This window comes from Accipiter gentilis, chromosome 9 (assembly GCF_929443795.1).
Source record: "Accipiter gentilis chromosome 9, bAccGen1.1, whole genome shotgun sequence".
Lineage (NCBI taxonomy): Eukaryota > Metazoa > Chordata > Aves > Accipitriformes > Accipitridae > Astur > Astur gentilis.
The window spans coordinates 154,542-174,877 of record NC_064888.1 but is presented as its reverse complement, the minus strand read 5'-3'; the positions used below and the strand labels follow the sequence as shown (position 1 = coordinate 174,877).

Here is a 20,336-nt window from a genome sequence, read left to right as displayed (position 1 = left end):
AAGTGGCGCTGGCGTCATCGGCAGCGCGCCGCGGCGCGGGGCGACGGGCCCGGCATGAGCGCGGTGGAGCGGGGCCCGGGCGCGGGGGACAGCGGTGGCCCCGGTACCGGCGGCGGCCCCGGGCGAGGCCCCGCGGCAGAGCCGGGCGGCGGGCGGAAGGCGCGGGGGCGGCCGCGGCTGACGGAGTCGGACCGGGCGCGGCGGCGGCTGGAGTCGCGGAAGAAGTACGACGTGCGGCGGGTGTACCTGGGCGAGGCGCACGGGCCCTGGGTTGACCTGCGCCGCCGCAGCGGCTGGAGCGATGCCAAACTGGCGGCCTACCTGCTGGGGCTGGAGCGGGGGCAGCGTGCCGGGCGGCGCGGGTGAGCGGGGCTGAAGAGCTGAGGGGGGGTGGGGCTTGGAGGGGCCGGTGGGGAATGGGGGCTCAGGGGCACTGGGAGGCCCCTTCCCCTCCCGCAGCTCTCGGGGAACGACCCCCCCTGCGGGGAGGGGCGCCCGTTTGACCCCAGACCACCGCCCTCTCTCCACAGGAAGCCGTGGGAGCAGATCCCTAAAAAGCCGAAACGGAAGAAAAGTGAGTGCTGCGGGGTGGGTGGGCGGGTGCTGCCCTTGCCGGTGGGGGCCAGGGTGTGAGTGGGGGCACCCCGCACCAGGGGGTGCTGGGGGGGACTCGGCCAGGGGCTGGGAGGCCTGGGGCTGCCAGGGGTGGAGGCAGGATCTGGGGGGTGATGGGGAATAGGGGTGGAGGTGCGGGGGCATGGGGTGCGGAGGGCAGGGGCTGGGGTGGCCGGGGGTGTGGTGGGGTCGGGTGGGGGGTGCCAGGCTGCCAGCAGCCCTCCCCCAGGGCGGCGGCGCAACGTGAACTGCCTGCGGCATGCGGTGATCTGGTACGAGGACCACCGGCAGCGCTGCCCCTACGAGCCGCGGCTGGCGGAGCTGGACCCCTCGGTGGGGCTCTACACCACGGCCGTCTGGCAGTGCGAGCGCGGGCATCGCTACTTCCAGGACCTGCACTCGCCTTTGCGGCCCCTGAGCGACTCCGACGGGGACAGTGATGACGGTGGGCGGCCTACTGGGGAGGGGGCTGGGGGTGCTCAGGTTGGTAGGGGGGATGCAGGGGTGGGGCCCAGGGGTGGTTTGCGAGACCTGACTGCGCCTTTTGGGGGCATGGCTTGTGGGTGGGGGGCCCAGGGAACTCCTTTGGGGTCTGGGGGGGTGGTTCTTTGGGGGGTGGGGGCTCTCCTTTGGGGCTCCGGGTGGATTCTTCTGGGGGCTCCCCTTGATCTTTTCTCTCCTACAGCAGCAGCTCCTGGCAGCTCCTCCTGCTCCTCAGGGGGCTGTAGCTCAGGCTCGGAGGCAACGCCAGGGGGTGCCCCATCAGCACCAGGGAGGGTAGCAGTGGCCCCCCCTGCAGGCCCGGGCCCCCCTGAGGGCACTGCAGAGGGGCGGGGGGCAGCACTGGAGGCTGTGGTCTGCGTGCCACTGCCGCTGCCTCTGCGGCTGGGCGCAGGGCGGGGGGCACTGGCCGATGGGGGGCCCCCCACCCTGCTGCAGGGGCCTCCCCTCCTCATCCTGGCTAGCCCTGGCTATGAAGCGCTGGGGGGGCTGCAGCTGGATGTGGGGGGGGACGAGGTGCCCTGTGCTCTGCTGGAGAGCGGGGGGGCCTTCCCCGCACCCCCCCTGGACTCCCATCTCCCTAAGACAGGTATGGAGGAGCGGGGATCATGGGGATGAGAGGGATTGGGGTGCTGGGACCTCAGGTGTTGGGGGGATTGGGATGCTGGGGGGGTCAGGGGGATAAAGGTTAGGGGTTGGGGCGATTGGAGTGCTGGGGGGGCCAGGGGGATTGGGGTCAGGAATCAAGGAGATCAGGGTGCTGGGGGGGATCAGGTGCTGGGGGGCCAGGGGGGCAGCAGTGCCTCACTTGCCACACTGACGGCAGAGGAAGACGAGGTGCTGGGGCTGAAGCAGGAGGAGATGCCCCTCCCTGCCGCCGAGCCCCCCCCACAGCCCACTCCGGAGCCCCCTCGGGAGCCCCCCCCACCCCCCCTGGCTGAGGACCCTGACGGTGGTGACGTATCGGCCATCATCTACGAGATCCCCAAAGAGCCTGAGAGGTCACGGGCATGGGGTTTGGGGGTCACTTGGGTAGCCAGGGGCCCAAGGGTGGTCAGGCTGGGGAGGCTGAGGGCTTAGGAGGGCTGATGGAGTTTGGGGTGTCTCTGGGGGTTCGGGGGAAGTGTGAGGTATTGGGGTGGGTGGGTGGTGTCTTTGGGCATCACTGTGAGGTTCCCTAAGTGTTTGGGGACATAAAGAGCGAGACAGGGCTGGGAAGGGTCTGTGGGAGTTACAAAAGATAGTGATGGGGTGTGCTGCAGGGGTTGGGTTTTTTTTAGGGTTGCGGGAGACCTTAGGGTTATGGAGGGGTCCTTGGGGACAGGGGGTGAGGCTCTGGGGACCTTTTGAGGGGTGGGGGGCTATTCTGGGGGGCAGTGGCTTGGGACAGTGTCCAGGTGCTGTGGGGGCCTTTTTTTGGGGTACTCCCAGGGCCGAGCAGGTATTTGGGATTTAGAAGTTCTCAAGCATGCCAAGGTGTGTTGGACAAAGGCTCCGAATGACTGGGCGTCTCTGTACTGTGGCCTCTGGTGGGGGGGGCTCAACCTTGGCTGTGATGTTGCTTCTCCCTGCGCAGGCGGCGGCGGAGCAGGCGGGGCCGCGCTCCCCACCCTGACCCTGAGGAGCTCCCAGAGCCGATCGCTTGCCCTTATGCGGGCTGCGGGCAGGTCTACGTTGCACTCAGCAGCTTCCAGGTATGGCTTCCCTGGGGCCCCCCTGTGCCCTCCTGGGGCCCTGGGGCCCCCCTCACCTCTCCGACCTCCAGAATCACGTCAACTTGGTGCACCGCAAGGGCCGGACCCAGCAGTGCCCCCAGCCTGGCTGCGGGAAGAGGTTTTATCTGGCCAACCACCTGCGCCGGCACATGGTCATCCACTCTGGTGAGCCTCCAGTGTCCTCCCAGCGTTTCTCCCTGTGTCTCTCCTGTGTGTCCCCCCAACGTCCCCCCACATCCCCCTACCCAGGCGTGCGGGAGTTCACTTGCGAGACCTGTGGGAAATCCTTCAAGCGCAAGAACCACCTGGAGGTGCACAGGCGGACGCACACCGGGGAGACCCCCCTGCAGTGAGTGTTGAGCCAGGGGGGCACTGGCGAGATCCCCTGTGGGCAGCATTGAGGGGGTGCATGGGGGAAACCCGCGCTTGTGGTTAGTGATAAGGTAGGATCACTGCTGCATTGAGTGAGAAACAAGGGGAGGGAACCCCCCCCCCCCCCGCCCCGACTCCCCCCCCCCCCCCATTCTGTCGTGTCCACCCTGCTGCCCCAAGGTGCGAGGTCTGCGCGTACCCCTCATCCCTCCCTTGCCCACCCCCCAAGGTGCGAGGTCTGCGTGTACCCCTCATCCCTCCCTTGCCCACTCCCCAAGGTGCGAGGTCTGCGGGTACCCCTCACCCCTCCCTTGCCCCCCCCAGGTGCGAGGTCTGCGGGTACCGCTGCCGCCAACGTGCCTCCCTGACGTGGCACATGAGGCGTCACGGGGGGCCAGGGCTGCGCCCCTTCCCCTGCGAGCGCTGCGGGAGGTGCTTCGAGCGCCCCGAGGGCCTCAAGTTCCACGCTCTCAAGAGCCACCCTGAGCCCCGCGGCACCTAGGGGCCCTTCCCCTCCCCGCCCGTGGGGTTGCCCTGACTTCCCTGGGGGCACGTGGAGATGAGGAAGTACCCCCTGGGGGTCCTGCCCCCTCCATGGGGCACCCTAAGCTCCATGCGCTTGGAGTCCCTCATCCCCCTGGGCTGCCTGAGCTGCCCTGGAGCCACCCCCCTCAGCGCTGGGGCACCCTGACATCCCCAGGATCTCCCCCATTGCCCTGGGACCCCCAGTCACTCTTTATTTATTTCCTGACTCTTGGTTGTCATCCCCCCCTCCCCCGGGGCAACTGGGTCTTGGGGGGGGGGAGGGGGACTAGTGGGGAGCCTGGTTTTGTCTTCGGGGGAGAGGGCGGTGTGTGATCCCCCCAGGGCCCCAAAACCCTCCCCAGTCCCATTAAAGTGCTGGCTTTTACTTGTTGCCTCCTGCTCTCTGCCTGGGAGCCCCAGGGTGAGACAGGGGGGGACGTGGGGAGCTGGGGGGGCAGTGGTGGCTCGGGGAGAAGCAGGGCTATCCAGGGCCCCGTATGGGGGGGCACACACCTGGCCCCCCCAGCTCTGGGGGTCGCGGCCCTCGCAGAACGGTACCTCCCCAGTTGGTCTTTGGGGCGAACTGGGAGGGGTCGCGACCCACGGCCCCGCCCGAGAGCTGTCCCCGGTGCTGAACTGGCGGCGGCTCCGCCCTGTCCGGACGCCCGGGTTCTCCCCGTGTCTGGTGGTGCCGCTGCGGTGTCTTCGTTGCGCCTCCCCCTGTCCTTCCTCCTCCTCTCCCCCCCCCCAATCCTTCCTTCCCCCCCCCCCCCCCCCCCGCCACTTCCTCCTTCACACCCCCCCCCTCCTCCCCGGGTCACGTGGGCGGGGTCGGGGGGGGCCTATAGGCGGTGACTGTAGGGGGTCTCGGGGGGCGTTCGGGGGGGCCCCGCCCGCTCGGCAGCCAATGGGCTTAGCCGGGGGGGCCGGAGCGGGCCGTGGGGGGCCGGTCCATTTTGGGGTGTCAGGGGGGCCGGACCGACCCACCTGCGGGCGGGGGGGCGGACGGAGCCATCGCGGAGCGGGGGGGGCCGGGCCGCGCCCACCGCCGCGGTTTGGGGGGGCCCCGCCCCGCGGCCGCCCAAGGACGTTTAAAGGACCGACGGGGCCGCCGCTCGCAGCGCCCGACGCCGCGACCGAGACCCCCGGAGTCCCCCCGCCTCGGGGCCCCCCGCAGCCCCCCGAGCCCGCTGGGCCGTGCGGGGGCCCCCCCGAGCAGCCCCCGCGGCCACGGCACCGCGACGATGGTGACGGTAGGAGTGGGGGGGGAGGGGCCGCGGGGGTTGGGGGTGTCGTCGGGGGGGGCGCGGCCGGCACCCCCAGCGTCCTTTATCTCCTGAAAGCCCCATCCCGTGGCCCCCATCCCTGCTCCCCGGCATCCAACACCCGCTGCTCTCCATGTCTCCTCACCCCCGCTGTCCCCCTATTCCCCTGTCCCCCCCTCCTCCAGCCCCCCACCATTCCTGCTTCCCCCCCCCGTGACCCCATCGTCTCTTCGTGTCGTGTCCGTGTCCCCCCCCACCCCCCATGCGATGGCTCTCTGAGCGTGTGACACGCTTGGGCGGGGAAAGGAGTGCCCTGAGAGCTGCATGCACATGCATGTGCATCACATGTTGGGGGCGCATATACATACGTGCAGTGGGGGCATGTGTGTGTCGCCACATGGGCCGCCACACCCTCCATGCCCCGTGCATCTGCTACGCTGGGACACGGGTGTGTCCTGTGTGCTCGTGTGGGACATGTGTGTGCAAGGGCGGGGTGGGGACCCAGCTGTCCCCTGCTCCCCTCTCAGTCCTCCGTTTGGCACCAGGGCCGTGTAGAGCCCCTGCCGCACGCACATGCATGTGCATTGCATAGAGGGGCCCCCACACAGGTGCACACGCATGTGCTGTGGTGCGCGCACACGTCTCCACCTTGGCGTGTGGGCGCAGGGATGCGTGTATGGGGCGGAGATGTGTGCGCACACACAACACGCGGACACGCGCAGTCCGGTCCCCGTGCAGCGCGGGTGTGCGCGGCAGAGGCGTGTGTTGCTGCCTTGGCTGCGTGTCCGCGCGCGTGTGTGTGTGTCCGCCTGCATCGCCCGTAAATCCCATTTTCTCAATCCGATTTGGTGATTTTCGGCTTTTCCGCTTTCACTTTTCCCACCGGCCAATTTCGGGGCTGTCGCTGCCCCGCGGGCGGACAGACGGACAGACACCCTCTCGCTCATGCCGGGCGCCCCAGCCCCCCTCGGCCCCCCCAGCCCTTAAAGGTACAGTGCCCCCCCCGCGAAGGATCCAGGCGTCTGGCCCCTCCGCCCCGTTTCAGCGCTTGGTCAGCTCCCGGCGGGCCCTGACGCCGGGTCCCCATCCCGCCGGGGGCGGGGCGGGCAGCGCCCGGATGCCCAGGTCCTGCGGCCGTGGCTGGCGGCCCCGGGTGTCCCGTCTCCCGGTGACAAAGGCCCATTGTCCCCTGCTATTGTGCGGGGGGGGGAGGGGCGGGGGCTTCGCTGCACAATGGGAGATTATCCCCCGCGGGGAGGGGCGCACCGGACGCCTGAGGGCCCTCCCCCGCCTTAGGGTGGTGGGGTGCTGTGGGAGCGTGAATGCCTGGGTCCCCTCCTGCCCTGCTGGGGAGGAGGGGCAGCCTGTGGGACCCAGGCATCTGGGCCCCGAAGAGCCCTCTGTCCCCATGTCCCCACCTGAGAGCCCTCTGTCCCCATGTCCCTGTTCCCCCCTCCTGCTGTCCTCATCCCCACTGCCATGTCCCGCTGTCCCCATCGCTGTGTCCCCCCATGGCTCTATCCCTGCTTCACCTCAGTGATGACTCCATGACCCCACCACCTGGGGTTCCCTGTGCCTGTCTCCCTGTCCCTGTGACCCCAGTGTCCCTGTCCCTCCGCTGTCCCCATGATGGTGACACCCATCCGTCCCCTCAGCAGATCCTGAGCACGGTGGAGGGCCAGGCTCCCAGTACCCCAGGGCCATCGGGCTGCGGCCCTGTCCCCATGGCCGTGCCGGTGGTGGCGGTGCCAGGGCCAGGAGTGGCGGCAGCACTGCCCAATGGGGCCCCCCCAGGGCCCCCCATGGCCGATGACAGCAAAACTAACCTGATCGTCAACTACCTGCCCCAGAGCATGAGCCAGGAGGAGCTGCGGAGCCTCTTTGGCAGCCTTGGAGACATTGAGTCCTGCAAGCTCGTCCGTGACAAGGTCACCGGTACGGGACAGGGTAGACAGGACACGGGGAGACAAGGACATGGGATGTGGGCAGATGGGACATGAAGACAGACAGGACACGGGGAGGTGGGGCACAGGGACAGGAGCACATGGGGAGACAGGGTCGGGAGTTGGGACATGGGGATGTGGGACGTGGGGAGACTGGACATAGGGAGGCAGGACATGGGGAGACAGGACGGGGGCAGATGGGATACAGGGGCATGGGACATGAGGAAACAGGACATGGGGAGATGGGACGCAGGGGTATGGGGCATGGGGAGATGGGACACGGGCAGATAGGACATGGGGACCAGGACAGGGATGGGCATATGGATGGAATCCTGGAAACAGGAACAGCTTCAGGAACCTCTCTAGGGACATCAGGTCCTGCAAGCTCGACCACAGGATCCCTGGTACAGGGACATGGGGACACATGGGGATGGGGACCCACAGGGACAGAGATGAAGATGGGATGGAAATGGGTCTTGGGGACAGGGGTGGGGAGGGGATGGGGACTGGGGATGGCATGACTGGCCCTGGTGCTGGGGCCACTGTCAGTGCTGACCCTGTGCCCCAGGGCAGAGCCTGGGCTATGGCTTTGTCAATTACGTTGAGGCGGGTGACGCTGACAAGGCCATCAGCACCCTCAACGGCCTCAAGCTGCAGACCAAGACCATCAAGGTGCCAGATGCTGGGGTCCCTCGGGGGGGGGTGGGGGGTGGGCACCAGGGGTGCCTCGGGGGGGGGGGTGGGGTGGATGCTGGGGTCCTTTGGAGCAGGCGGACACTGGGGTCCCTAGAGAGGGGGGTGGGCACCAGGGGTTCCCTCAGGGACAGGGGATAGATGCTGGGGTCCCTCAGAGCAGGCAGATGCTGGGGTCCCTCTGGGGGGGTGGGCACCAGGGGGTCCCCTGGGGAGGGTGGACACCAGAGATGTTGTTGGCAGGGGTGAGGGTGTGAGGGAGGGACGATGCCTTGGTCCTGGTGGGGGGGGTGGGCCATGGGTGGGAGGCAGCTCTGGCACCCGGACACCTCGGTCCCCAGGGCTGACCCCCCCCCCCCCAGGTGTCCTATGCTCGGCCCAGCTCGGCCTCCATCCGTGATGCCAACCTCTACGTGAGCGGCCTCCCCAAGGCCATGGGGCAGAAGGAGATGGAGCAGCTCTTCTCCCAGTATGGCCGCATCATCACCTCCCGTATCCTCGTTGACCAGGTCACAGGTGTGCTTGGGTGCCTGGGTCCCTTGGGGAAGGGGAGGCCACCCACCCAGACACCTGGGTTCCCAGTAGGGTCTATGGAGTGGGTGAACATTTCCTGGATGCCTGGGTCCTGTGGGGTGGGCAGTAGGGTGCTTGGGGGGATTCCTTGGACACCTAGGTCCTGTGGGTGGGTCTGTGGGGGGGATTCCCTGGATGCCTGGGTCCCGTGGGGGGAATTCCCCAGACACCTGGGTCCTGTGGGGGGGATTCCCTGGACACCTGGGTCCCGTGGGGGGGATTCCCTGGACATCTGGGTCCTGTGGGTGGGTCTGGGGGGGGGATTCCCTGGATGCCTGGGTCCTGCGGCTGTGCAGCAGAGTCTCAGGGCTCTGTACCCTGGACATTCTGTGCACAGGTGTCTCACGGGGGGTGGGCTTCATCCGCTTTGACAAGCGCGTGGAGGCAGAGGAGGCTGTGCGGGGCCTGCATGGGCAGAAACCACTGGGCGCTGCTGAGCCCATCACCGTCAAGTTCGCCAACAGCCCGGGCCAGAAGTCAGGGGGGGCCCTGCTCAGCCTCTGCCCCAGTGCCCGCCGCTACGGTGCCCTGCACCACCCTCCCCAGCGCTTCCGGTGAGCCCAACATGCTGGGGACCCTGGGGGAGTGGGGCATCCCTGGGAAGGGGGGCACCCCCCCAGGAGATGGGGCCACCACAGGGTGTGGGGATGTCCCCTTCACCATGTGAATGCTCCCCCGGGGATGGGGTCACCACAGGGCAAGGGACACCCCCATGGCAGAGAGAAACCTACATGGGCACAACCCTGTGCCCCCTTAACAGCCTCTTGTCCCCTCCAGGCTTGACAATTTGCTGAACGTGGCCTACGGCGTGAAGAGGTAACAGCCCCTCCCCCCCCCCTAGACCCCCCCCCCCCTCCAGTCCAGCTCTGCACCCCCAGCCCCATGCACATGCTGGGGACCCTGGCAGGAGGGGACCCATGTGTCCTGGGGGTGAACCCGGTGTCCAGGCGCCCTGACCCCAGGCCAGCCCGCTGTCACTGCTGCCCAGGTTCTCCCCACTGGCCATCGAGGCGGTGCCAGGGCTGGCCGGGGTGGGCCTGGGGGCCCCCGGCACTGGCTGGTGCATCTTCGTCTACAACCTGGCACCCGAGGCGGATGAGAGTGTCCTCTGGCAGCTCTTCGGGCCCTTTGGTGCTGTCACCAATGTCAAGGTTATCCGCGACTTCGCCACCAACAAGTGCAAGGGCTTCGGCTTCGTCACCATGACCAACTACGAGGAGGCGGCCATGGCCATCGCCAGCCTCAATGGCTACCGCCTGGGTGACCGCGTGCTCCAGGTCTCCTTCAAGACCAGCAAACAGCACAAGGCCTGAGCCACACCCTGCTGGCCCCCCAGTCCCTGGGACTGTGTCCCCTGGCACCACCAGGCCATGGGGACCCCCATGAGCACCAAGGACACCCTGGAGACCATGAAGAACCCCCCTGGACACCTGGAGACCTTGGGGACCCCCTCCAGGCACCAAGGACACTGTGGGGACCTCCCCGCCCTGGAGACCATGGAGAACTCCCCCAGACACTTGGAGACCTAGAGGACCTCCTCCATGGGCACCAAGGACACCATGGGGACGCCTGAAGGACAGCCTGGATACCATGGATACCCCATCTCTCCCCTAGGCACCGTGGACACCCTGAGGACTCCCCCAGGTGCCCCAGAGCTCTTGGACACTGTGGGGGCATGGAGATGCTGGGAGCATCCCTGAAGATTCTCCTGCCCGACCAACCTGGAAAGACTGGAGAACCCCCAGGACACACTGGGGACCCCCCCAGGCACCCCAAAAACCCTGGGAATTGTGAAGGAGTCTGGGGAGACACCTGAGGTGAGTCACCTCCAAGTCTCCAGGAGTGCCATGGGCACCCCAAAGACCCTGGGGAGCCCCCAGCACCCAGAGATGTTGGGGGACCCCCCCATGGGCACTGCGGAGACCCTGGAGGTGGGGGCCCCCTGTCCCTTCCCCCAGCACCTGGAAGCTGTGGCGACCCCCAGCGAGCCCAGGTACCTTGGGGATCCCTGGGACCCCCAGCACTCCCTGGGGCAGGTGCCAGACCAACACCCCCCCCCCCTTTGTTTCCTCCTCTGGGGGGTCATGCACCCCCAAATGGAGAGAAGTGGGATCCTTCCCCCTCCCCCCCCCTTAGGGTGTCCTGCCCCCACTGGCGCGAGGCTGGGGTGGGTTGTGGAGATCACAGGGTCCCCCGGGACCGAGCTGCTCCCGGGGATATCGTGGGGGAGGGAAAGCGGGGAGTCCTGCCCCGGGTTCCGCGAGGGCCCGCCCCTACAGCTAAGCCCCCCCCCCCTCCCCCAATGTCCTGGGGCTTGACCCCGCCCCCAGCTGGGAGACCACGCCTCCGGCGCGGCGCCCGCCTGCGGCGGCGCGCTCTGGCGGTGGCCGGACCACCCGGAGCGGCGCCTGCGGTGCGTGGGTTCCAGCCCCGGCTCCGGCCGCTGCCCCGGGGAGGGACCGCCATCAGAGCACCCGATTCGGCTCATTTTTGTCCCCAGGCTGGTGCCAAATGGGGGCCGTGCCCCCCTCCCCTCCGGTCCAGGAGTCCGGGGGAGGTGTCTGCTCTCTCTCCTTTTTTTTTTCCCAATTTGTTTCTTTTTTTGGAGGGGGAAATTTTTTTGGGAGAAAGAACAAACAATAACGAATAATAACAATAACGGTAGCGCTAACGGTAGTGCTAACGGTAGCGAGGAGAGAGACCGACACAGCACGCGGTGACTCCTCCAGAGCGACAGACACAAAACCATCTATTTTTGTAAGAGAAGAAAAAAAAAAAATTAAAAAAAAATCCCCTGAAGTCCCCCAAAACCAACCCTCTGGAGGGAAGTTGCGGGGGCTGGGGGTGTATGTGAGAATCTTTTATGTGCCACCCCAGTTGCTTGGAGGCAGGGCCAGACGTTATAATCCCCAAGCACGGTCACAGCATGTTTTAGGGGGGTGGTGGTGGTTGATGGCACTAAAATGTCATCAGGTTGAGGCTGCCAGGGGGTCCTGCTGCCCCAAGCCTCCGGCACCCCGAAAATGGGTGTGGGTGGGGGGTGTGTGTGTCTTGTCCACACTGCCCTGTCCCCATCCTTCTCCAAATACCCCAAAATGGGCTTTTTTTTTTTGCCCCAACCTCCTCAGCTTGCTGGGGTGGGTGCTTTTGCTTGGCCAGTTTGAGTGTCGTGGCCAAAGAAAAGGGCAGAACCCCCCCCCCCCCCCCCGAAACCCCCAACCCTCCCAACAGGCTGTCTTCCCCATAGCAGCCCCATCCTCATTATTATTATTAATTATTATTATTATTATTGTTGTTGTTGTTCTTGTTGTTGTTGTTATTATTACTATTGCTATTATTATTTATTTTCTCTTCTCCGTCGGGATAATTTCTTGCTTTTCAGTGGTTTCGGTTCCTATTTATTTCCGATTCTTCGCTGGCTTTCCCCAGCCTTGGGGCCCCTAGGACCCCCTGTCCCTCCTGGGTACCCTGGGACCCCACCCCTCCCAGGTCCCGCTTTTTGCGTTGCGTCGTGTCGTGCCCGTTTGCAGCTTCTTGTAGTTTTAACTTATTGTTAATGTAAATATTTATTACTCCCCCTGCCTATGTGTGCGCACGTCCCTGGGGGTGGGCAAGGGACCCAGGCCTCTGGGGCTGCCTCCACCCTCCAAGCTCTGACCCCACCCCGGGCGGCTCCACCCTGGGGACTCCCACCCCAGGCCTCCAGGCAGCCCCAGCCCCAGCAGGATCAGTGGGCCGAGGGGACCCCCGGTTCAGTAGCAATAAGAGCTGCACCCCAGGGGCCTCCGCCTCAGCCCCCCACCATTTGTCCGGGGGGACCCAACACGGGGAGAAACCTCCTGACCGTGAACAGGGCCAACCCCCGTGGCAGAGCGTGGCCTCCGGAGGGGACAGGCTGCAGGCCCCCACCCCCGGACTCGACTCTTTGTACTTTTCATGGCAGAAATAATAAAATATAAAAAAATTCAGAAATTGTCTTGTGTGTTTGTGTGTGTGTGGCGGGCAGGAGGTGTGTGTGGCCCCGTGGGATGTGACCCTCCCCCGCAGCAGGGGGCACCCGTCCTCCACTGCCCTCCCGGCCCCCCAAGCGGGGCCCAGGAGACCGGGGCCGGGACCACGCCAGTCCGCCGGGGGGGACGGCCCGGGGCGGCGGGGGTTCCCGGGTGGTCACGTGGGGCATGGGGTACGCCGGGAGCCGTAGTCTTCCCGAACGGAGGGGGAGGCGCTTCCGGGTGGTCACGTGTGCCGAGAGGCGCGCCGGGAGTCTGCTGGCGCCGGCCGGGCCCGTTTCCCGTCCTCGGCAGTCAGCGGGAACCTTTCGGCGGCCGCGGGTGAGGGCCGGCTCCTGGCCGCTCCATGGGGCGGCAGACACGGGCAGGAGAGGGCGGGGAGGGGGATTTCCCGCGCCTCGTCCCGCTGCAAGGAGAAGGGCCCCAACCCTCTGTCCCCCAGTCAAGGGCACTGCCAGGCGACGACGCCCCCCCCCCCCCCCGCCGCCCGGCCCCTTGCTGACAGCAGCCGGCTGCTTTGAATGCGCTTTATCACTCGTTAATGCAGGTGCTGGGAGCGTCCGTGTGGGGAAAGCGCCATCTCTGGGAGCTTTTGCTGGTGTGAGCTGTGATGGACCCTACAGGTAATGGCTGCCTGTCTTCTTCCTCTCCCAGAGGCTGTGCTGAGGACTCAGTTGTCTGTTCCTCCCTGTGGTTGTTGTTGACTCCATTTGCCTCAGGTTTGTGTGGGCTGCCCCTGTTTGGACCAGGGACTGGTGGACACTTACTAGCTTTGGACCACCTACAGGAGCTGCTGTGGATGAAGCTTAAGAGGCTAGAAAACGGTAAAGCAGCTGGAGAATGAAATCAAGGGGATTGAGCTAGAAGGTGCCTCCGGCCACAGACAAAAGACAGCCAGCCTTTCTGAGTGAGGAAGGGTCCCTCTGAGTTGTCCTCAGCAGACCAGATTGCCGACAAGCACTGCAGGGTCTGTATGCGTATCCAAAAGCATGGTACAGCCATGGGGAGGGTGTGTGTGCGTGCAAGGCTCTGCATCTAGGAAGCCTCCTATTGCAAGAGCTATAAGGTACTACTGTGTTCTCTTAGGTGGAGGACAGTCAAGTGACTGAGCTGCAGAAGAGGAAGGGGGAGAGAGAGAGAAACAGACAGAGAAAGGAGCATCAGAACTGGAAAATTCTGTGGGCAGTGCTGAAAGCAGGAGCTGTCGTGAGTCCCCGGCCCTTAGGGCCATGTCTCACTCATCTGCGTCCTGGTCCCTCCCTGCCCCCTCTGCATCTGCCACCCCTCCAGATCCCCGCCCATCTCTCTGTTTGTCTCTGCCACCATCTCTCTCTGTCCTTCATCCCTCTATCTCTCTTTGCCTGTCCATCTGTCTGCTTGGTTCCCTGTCCCTCTGTGTGGCTTCTTGAGCCTCTCTTTTCCTCTGTCTTTTTTTCTTTCCCTCTATCTCTGCTATTCTCTCTATTCTTGCATCCTGCTCCCTGACCATCTCTGCTCCTCAGTCCTGGTCCCTATTGCTCTCTTTGTCTTTCTGTTCTCGTGTCCTGTTCCCTGTCCCTCTTTTTGTCTACCTCCATTTCTGTCCTGCAGCCCATTACCACTTTTCCCTTCTCCATCTCTTTGTCCTGATCTGCATTCCTTTTTTTCTCAGTCTCTCTGGCTTGTTCCCTGTCGTCTTTATTCTCCATCTGTCTTTATGTTGTGCTCCCCATCCCCATATTTCTCTGTCCTTCTGCCTGTCCCTCTCTTTCTCCCTCCATCGCGGTCCCTGTCAGTTTTTTCTAAATTTCTCCATCTCTCTGCAGGACGCTTCATCCCTATTTTTACTGTTTTTTCCATCTCTCATCCTTTTCCCTGTACCTTTGTTTCTCTCTCTGTTCCTTGGTCCTCCTTCCTCTTCTTATTTTTCTCTTTCTGTCCCTCTGCCCTGCTCTCCATCCCTCTCTTCTGCTCCCTGTCCCTGTCTTTGTCGCTTTGTTGTTATCCTTGTGCATCTTATTATGCCTCTGTGCTGCTCTGTGTCCCTATTCTTTATATTCCTGTCACTTTCTTTTTCTCTCTGTATGGTTCCCTGTCCCTTGTCTTTTCTTTTTCCAGTCCTCTGTTGTCCTACCTGTTCCTCTCTTTTTGTCTCTATTGCTCTGTCCTTTTCCATGTCCCTATTATGTATTGCTCCATCTTCATCCTGCTCTCTGTCCCTGTTTTTCTCTTGCTCCAACTCACTGTTGTTCTCCCCATCACTCTCATTCTCTCTCTGTCCCAGTGTCCTGCTCCCTGTCCCTCTCTTGTTCTCTGAATCCCATTGTCTCACTCCCTGTCCCTCACTGGTTTTCTGTGTCTGGCTGTCCTCCTGCCCTTCTTTTTCCCTCTCTCCCCCTCTGTCCTGCTGCTCATCACTGGATTTTCTTTCTCCCTCTCTCTGTTCTGGTCCTGTCACTCTTTTTGTCTATTCCTCTGTCCTTCTCGTCTGTGTTTTTCTTTCTCTGTCCTTCTGTCACTAATGTTTCTTTGTCCGTCTCTGTCCTGCCTTTGTCCCGCTGTCCATCCCATCATTTCTTGCTATATCCATCTGTCCAGCTGGCTGTCCCTTTTTCCTCTCTCTCTCCCTCTGTCGTGCTCCCCATCAGTATTTTTTTCCTCTGTCCTGCTCTGTATCTCTTTCTTTCCTCCATTTTCTCTGTATTGCTCCCTGGCCCTATTTTTTTTCTTGCTCCATCTGTCTGTCTTGCTACTCTTCACTGGTTTTTATTTTGCCATCTCTGTCCTTCTCTGGGTTCCTCTTTCTCTATCCCAGTTTCTTTCTCTTTCCACCCCCTGTCTTCTTGTGCTTTCCCCCCTGCTCTTTCCTTCTGTTTTTGTTTATGCTGTTGCCTGTCCCTCTTTTCTCTCACTCTGTCCCTCTGTTCTCTCCTTAGAGATATTGTTTAATTATCTGTCGCTCTTTTCGGTCCATTGCTATTTTGTGTCCGTCCCCCGCCCCCCCCCCCCCCCCCCCGCCATGTTTTTTCTACTTCCTGTACCCCTGTTTTTCTCTGTTCTTGCTGTGCCTGCTCCATCCCTCTTCCACGACAGTGTTGTATTGCTCTCCTCCCCTCTTGTTTTCTTTCTATCCATCTGTTGTGCTCCTTGTCTCCCCAGCCCATTACCTGTCCTGGTCTTTCTCTCTATCCCTCTTGTCGTGCTCCTCATCTGTTGGTCTGTCTCTCTGTCCTGTTGCTCATTGCTATTTTTTACTTTTTCCACCTCCCTGTCCTGGTCCTGTCACTCTCTTTTTCTGTCCCTCTGTCCTTCATCCAGTTTGTCTTTTTCCTTCTCTATTCTTTTGTCCCTATTGCTTCTTTCTCCATCTCTGTCCTGCTCCCTCCTCCTTTTTTTTTCCTTGTCCCTCTGTCTTGCTTTCTCTCCTTATTTTTTCTGCCTTTGTCCTCCTGCCTGTTTCATAGTTTCTCACTATATCCCCCTGTCCAGCTGGCTGTCCTTTTTTCCCTCTCTGTCTTCCTCTGTCCTGCTTCCCAACCCATTTTTCTCTTCCTCTGTCTCCGTCCTGTAGCCCATTGCTGTTTCTTCTTTCTCCATCTCTTTGTCCTGATCTGCATACTTCTTTTATTTTCTCAGTCCCCCTGTCCTGTTCCCTGTCCTTTTTGTCCCATTCTCTAGCCCCTCTTTCCTTATCCCCTGTTCATCCTTCCCCTCATTTTTGTCTCCATCCCTTTGTCCTGCTCCCCGTCAGTATTATTTCCTCTATTCGTCTGTCCTGCTCTGTCCTTTTTTCTGTCACTCTGACCTGCTCCCTGTCCCTCTCTTTCTCTGACAATCCATCTGCCCTTCCTTTTTTCCGCTCTATCCATCTGTCCTGTTCCCTATGACTATTTTTAATTTCTGCATCCCACTGTCCTGCTTTTCATTCTTCTCTTTTGTGCTCTGTCCTTCTGTTGTGCTCCTCGGCAGTATCTTTTCTTTCCAGCTTTCTGCCCTGCTCTCCATCCTTCTCTTTTTCTCTCCATCCCTTTGTCCTGCTCACTGTCCCTTTCTTTCTGTTTTTTTTCCCCACTTCCCTGTGTACCTGTTTTTTCTCTGTATTCTTGTGTCCTGCACCCTGTTCCTTTCTGTCTCTGTCCCACTGTCCTGGTCCCCCAATGGCTCTCTTTCTCTCTCTATCCCTCCGTCCTTCTTCCTGTCCTTGTTTTTCTCTCTCTATCCCTCTTCCCTGCTCTCCGTCGCTATTTTTTCTTTCTATATCTATATCTCACTATCCTTCTTCCTGTTCAGCTTTTTCTTGCTTTTTCCTCTGCCCGTTCCCATCTGTGTTTTTTCCTCACTCTACCTTGCTGTCCTGCTCCCCTTCTTTCTGTCTTTCAGTCCCACTGTCCTGGTCCCCATCCTTCTGTTTCCCTCTGATAATCTGTCCTAATCCCCCCTGCCCCCTTGCCCCTCACTTAGTCCAGCTCCCTTTTCTGGTCTTTTTCTCTCTGTCCTATTTTCTGTCTCCGTCTCCCACTTGTTTTCTCAATGCCTCTGTAGGGCTCTGTGTCCCTATTTCTTCTTTCTCCATCACTGTTTTTTCTCCTTCTCCATGTCTTTGTCCTGATCTGCACCCTCCTCTCTTATTCAGTCCAGTCCCCCTGTCCCGTTCCCTTTCTTTCTCTCTGTATGTCCTGCTCCCTGTCCTTCTTTTTCTTGTTCTATTCCAGTGTCCTGCTCTCTGACCCTCTTTCCCTGTTTCTCTGTCCTTCCCCCCTCTGCCCCTTTTCTCTGTCCTGCTCCCTCTTGCTTTTTATCTTGTCGCTGTCCTTTCTGTCCCATGGTTTCTCACTATATCTCCCTGTCCTGCTCCTTGCCCTTATCTTTTTTTACTCCCTCTGTCATACTGCTCATCCCAGTTTTTTTCCTCCATCTCTGTCCTATTTCCTGTCCTTATTTTTGTTTCTCTGTCCTTTCTTCTGTCTTTATTTCTCTCTACCCTTCTGTCTCTACTGCTGCTTTCTCCAGCTCTGTCCTGCTCCCTGTCTTCCCTTTTTATCTCTTTTCTTCTGTTCCTACTGATTCTTCTTCTATCTCTGGCCAAATCCCTGTCCCTTTTTTTGCCTCTTGTTGTCCCCTCTGTCTTTTTTCTTATTTTTGCTGTCTTTCTCTCTTTGCCCTGTTCCCTGACCCATTGACTCTTGTTATATCCCCCTGTCCAGCTGGCTCTCCTTTCCTCTCTCTCTTCCTCAGTAATCTTTCTTTCTCTCTCTCTCTGTCCTGCTGTTCATCACAGCTGTTTTTTCTCCCCAGTGCTGTCCTGCTCCCTGTCCCTTTCTCTGATGATCCCTCTGTTGTACCTTCTGTCCCATTGACTCGTTATATCCCCTGTCCAGCTGGCTGTCCCTTTTGTCCTCTCTTGTGTTCTGGGCCCTTTCCCTTGTGGCTATCTTCACCTCTGTCCTGCAGCGCATTGCTCTGGGACCTGACCCATTTCCTGCGGGATCGAAGAGCTCTGCTCCAGTAATGGTTGCCGAGATCTCCCAGGGCAGGGGAGTGCATGAGCATTGAGCCCCTGAGCAGACTCACTCCTGGGACGACTTATATGCGTGAATGAATAAACACTCACTGTCTGCTTTGCATGTCCAGGGCTCTGGGTCTGGTGGTGGGGTTGCTTGAGCAATCGATGGGTGGGTCCAGGGGAAGGCCAGGGTGGGGGTGGGGGGGCAGATCATGGCAGAGGCTGGGGGTGGTGGCTGAGGTGCGGGGGGTTCGTGCCAAGGCAGGGTGGGGGTTGCTGGGGGCTGGGTAGAGCTCCACATGAGGCAGTGGGGGGAACTGCATCCCTGCAGGGTCAAAAAGCAGGGAATGCTGTGTCTGCTGGCATGGCAGGAGCTGTACTCCTGTGGCATGGGGCTTCTGGTCAGCCATGATGGCTCCTGGGCATACCAGGAGCTTATTTCATGGGGTTTTCTGCAGGGTCCAGAAGCGCCTGTGCAGTGGTGCTGCTGTTTTTCTCTCTGTTCCTCAGTCCTTCTCCTTCTTATTTTTCTGTCTTCCTGTCCTGCTCCCCATTCCTCTTTCCTTCTTCATCCCTCTCTGCTCCTTCCTGTCTTTATCATTGCATCTTGCTGACTCCCTGTTCCTCTTTCCTGCTCCCCATCCCGACTTTTACTTTTTCCATATCTTGTCCAGCTGTGCATCTCTGTCCTGTTCCTTCCCTTTTTTAATCTCTTGCTTACTCTGCTCTTCTTTCTGTCCCTATTTTTTCTTCTCTCTATCCCTGTCTACCTATTATTTACTGGTCTATCTTCATCTTGCTCTCTGTCACTGTCTTTCTCTTGCTCCATCTCTCCATTGTTACTCCATCACTCTTATTCTCTCTGTCCCAGTGTCCTGCTGCCTGTCCTTCTTTTGTTTGCTGAATCCCATTTTCTGGCTCCCTGTCCCTCACTGGTTTTCTACATCCTTCTGACTGTCCTCCTGTCCTTTTCCCCCTCTGCCTGTGTCCTGCTGCCTACTGCTGATTTTTCTTTTTCTTTCTTTGTGTCCTGGTCCTACCACTCTCTTTGTCTGTCCCTGTACTGGTTTTGTCTGGGATGGAGTTAATTTCTTCATAGTAGCTTGTATGAGGCTACATTTTGGATTTGTGATGAAAACAGTGTTGATAACACAGGGCTGTGTTAGTTATTGCTGAACAGCTCTTACACAGCATGAAGGCCTTCTCTGTTTCTCATGTTGCCCCGCCAGCGAGTAGGCTGGGTGTGGGTGAGAAGTTGGGAGGGGGACACAGATGGGACAGCTGACCCTAACTGACCCAAGGGATATTCCATACCACATGACGTCATGCTCAGCAATAAAAATCTGGGGGAAGAAGAAGAAGAAAGGGGGGACGTTTGGAGTAATGGCATTTGTCTTCACAAGTAACCGTTACGCATGATGGAGCCCTGCTTTCCTGGAGATGGCTGAACACCTGCCTGCTGATGGGAAGTGGTGAATGAATTCCTTGTTTTGCTTTGCTTGTGTGCGTGGCTTTTGCTTTACCTGTTAAACTGTCTTTGTCTCAACCCATGAGTTTCTCACTTTCATCCTTCTGATTCTCTTCCCCCATCTCACTGGGGGGAGCGAGTGAGTGGCTATGTGGTCTTTACTTGCTGGCTGGGGTTAAACCATGACATTCCCCGTTGTCTTTTTCTCTACATTCTGCTCCCTGTCCCTGTGTTTCTCTCTCCTTCCTTTGTTTCTTTTTCTGTATCCCTCTGTCCTGCTCCCTATTCATCTCTTCTCTTTCTATTCCTCTATCCCTGAACTGTATCCTTAGTTACCAATCTACTAAGATTCTAGTCCCATAGTGAGTTTTCCCTTATCTAGATAATTTATGGTTTGTCTGAATGGATAAAACCATGTAAACCTAAAGATAAGGTGGGTTCTATTCTCAGTGCTTCTTCCTGATTTTATGTTCTCAATAAACAGCAAAAGCTCAAAGTAAACGTATGTTTCAGAGTCTGCTTTGACAGGCGGTACCAGGAGGGGACAGTGCAGAACTGTCCTGTCGGTGCAGCACATGGGGTTTTGCCCACGGGGTGCGTGCATTTCCCCCTGCCATGCCTGTGGGTGCGTGCGCGTCCCTTTCCCCCCGCCATGCCCGTCGGTGTGTCTCAGCTGTCATAGGGATGTCATAGGGCTGACTCTCGGGACTTTGGGGACGACTGGTGCAGGGCTGACTGTCGGGGGATGCGTGTGGGCTGATGGCCACAGAGCAGCATCCCTGGCAGGGGAGCACCGCAGGTATGCGGGGCAGCCATGGGGAGATGGGGGATGCCCCAAATCCCCTCTAAACCCCCTTCCCCTCCCCCCCCCCCCGACCTCACTGTCCCCCAGCTCCAGCAACCACTTGCAGCGCCACCCCCAAACCACCGCCGCTGCTGCCACGGGGGGTGTGTGTGTGTGTGTCATGTGGGGGGGTCACCAGAGTAGGCACACCCCGATGGGCCAGTGGCCTGTGGATGACACCCCCCCCCCCCCCCCCCCCACCCCCCCCCCGAGAAGAGGTCAGGGGAGGAGTTTGCTGCAATGTCAAACCCCAGGGCCTGGTGCCATGGACGCTGCGTGGACACGGCGGTGGAGATTCCTCGACAGTGCCACAACCCACGTTTCCACCTG

At 60.6% G+C, this 20,336-nt stretch overlaps 2 protein-coding genes across 25 annotated transcripts; both read left to right on the top strand.

Moving 5' to 3' along the window:
• The first annotated feature begins 16 nt into the window (after positions 1–16).
• On the top strand, positions 17–10,958 carry LOC126042737 (ELAV-like protein 3). Of its 19 annotated transcripts, none has more exons than XM_049810335.1 (12): positions 17–362; positions 531–574; positions 845–1,060; positions 1,301–1,705; positions 2,693–2,810; positions 2,882–2,996; positions 6,649–6,928; positions 7,505–7,608; positions 7,992–8,145; positions 8,540–8,756; positions 8,963–9,018; positions 9,191–9,323. In XM_049810335.1, the coding sequence occupies exons 1-11, from the start codon at positions 55–57 to the stop codon at positions 8,994–8,996; spliced, it is 1,995 nt and encodes a 664-aa protein (XP_049666292.1). In that variant the 5' UTR covers positions 17–54; the 3' UTR covers positions 8,997–9,018; positions 9,191–9,323. The 19 variants fall into 19 exon arrangements, with proteins under 19 accessions (XP_049666292.1, XP_049666293.1, XP_049666290.1 ...); XM_049810336.1 differs by having other exon boundaries at positions 9,170–9,276; XM_049810333.1 differs by having other exon boundaries at positions 18–362; positions 2,909–2,996; positions 8,980–9,018; positions 9,170–10,958.
• A 1,485-nt stretch (positions 10,959–12,443) lies between these two features.
• On the top strand, positions 12,444–19,663 carry LOC126042959 (uncharacterized). Of its 6 annotated transcripts, none has more exons than XR_007507312.1 (4): positions 12,444–12,533; positions 12,867–13,179; positions 13,299–13,418; positions 17,643–19,663. XR_007507312.1 is itself a non-coding variant. In XM_049810735.1 (4 exons), the coding sequence occupies exon 4, from the start codon at positions 14,713–14,715 to the stop codon at positions 15,760–15,762; it is 1,050 nt and encodes a 349-aa protein (XP_049666692.1). In that variant the 5' UTR covers positions 12,444–12,533; positions 12,867–12,931; positions 13,000–13,179; positions 13,299–14,712; the 3' UTR covers positions 15,763–19,663. The 6 variants fall into 6 exon arrangements, 5 of the variants coding, with proteins under 5 accessions (XP_049666692.1, XP_049666689.1, XP_049666691.1 ...); XM_049810735.1 differs by having other exon boundaries at positions 12,867–12,931; positions 13,000–13,179; positions 13,299–19,663; XM_049810732.1 differs by having other exon boundaries at positions 14,476–19,663.
• The last annotated feature ends 673 nt before the right edge of the window (positions 19,664–20,336 follow it).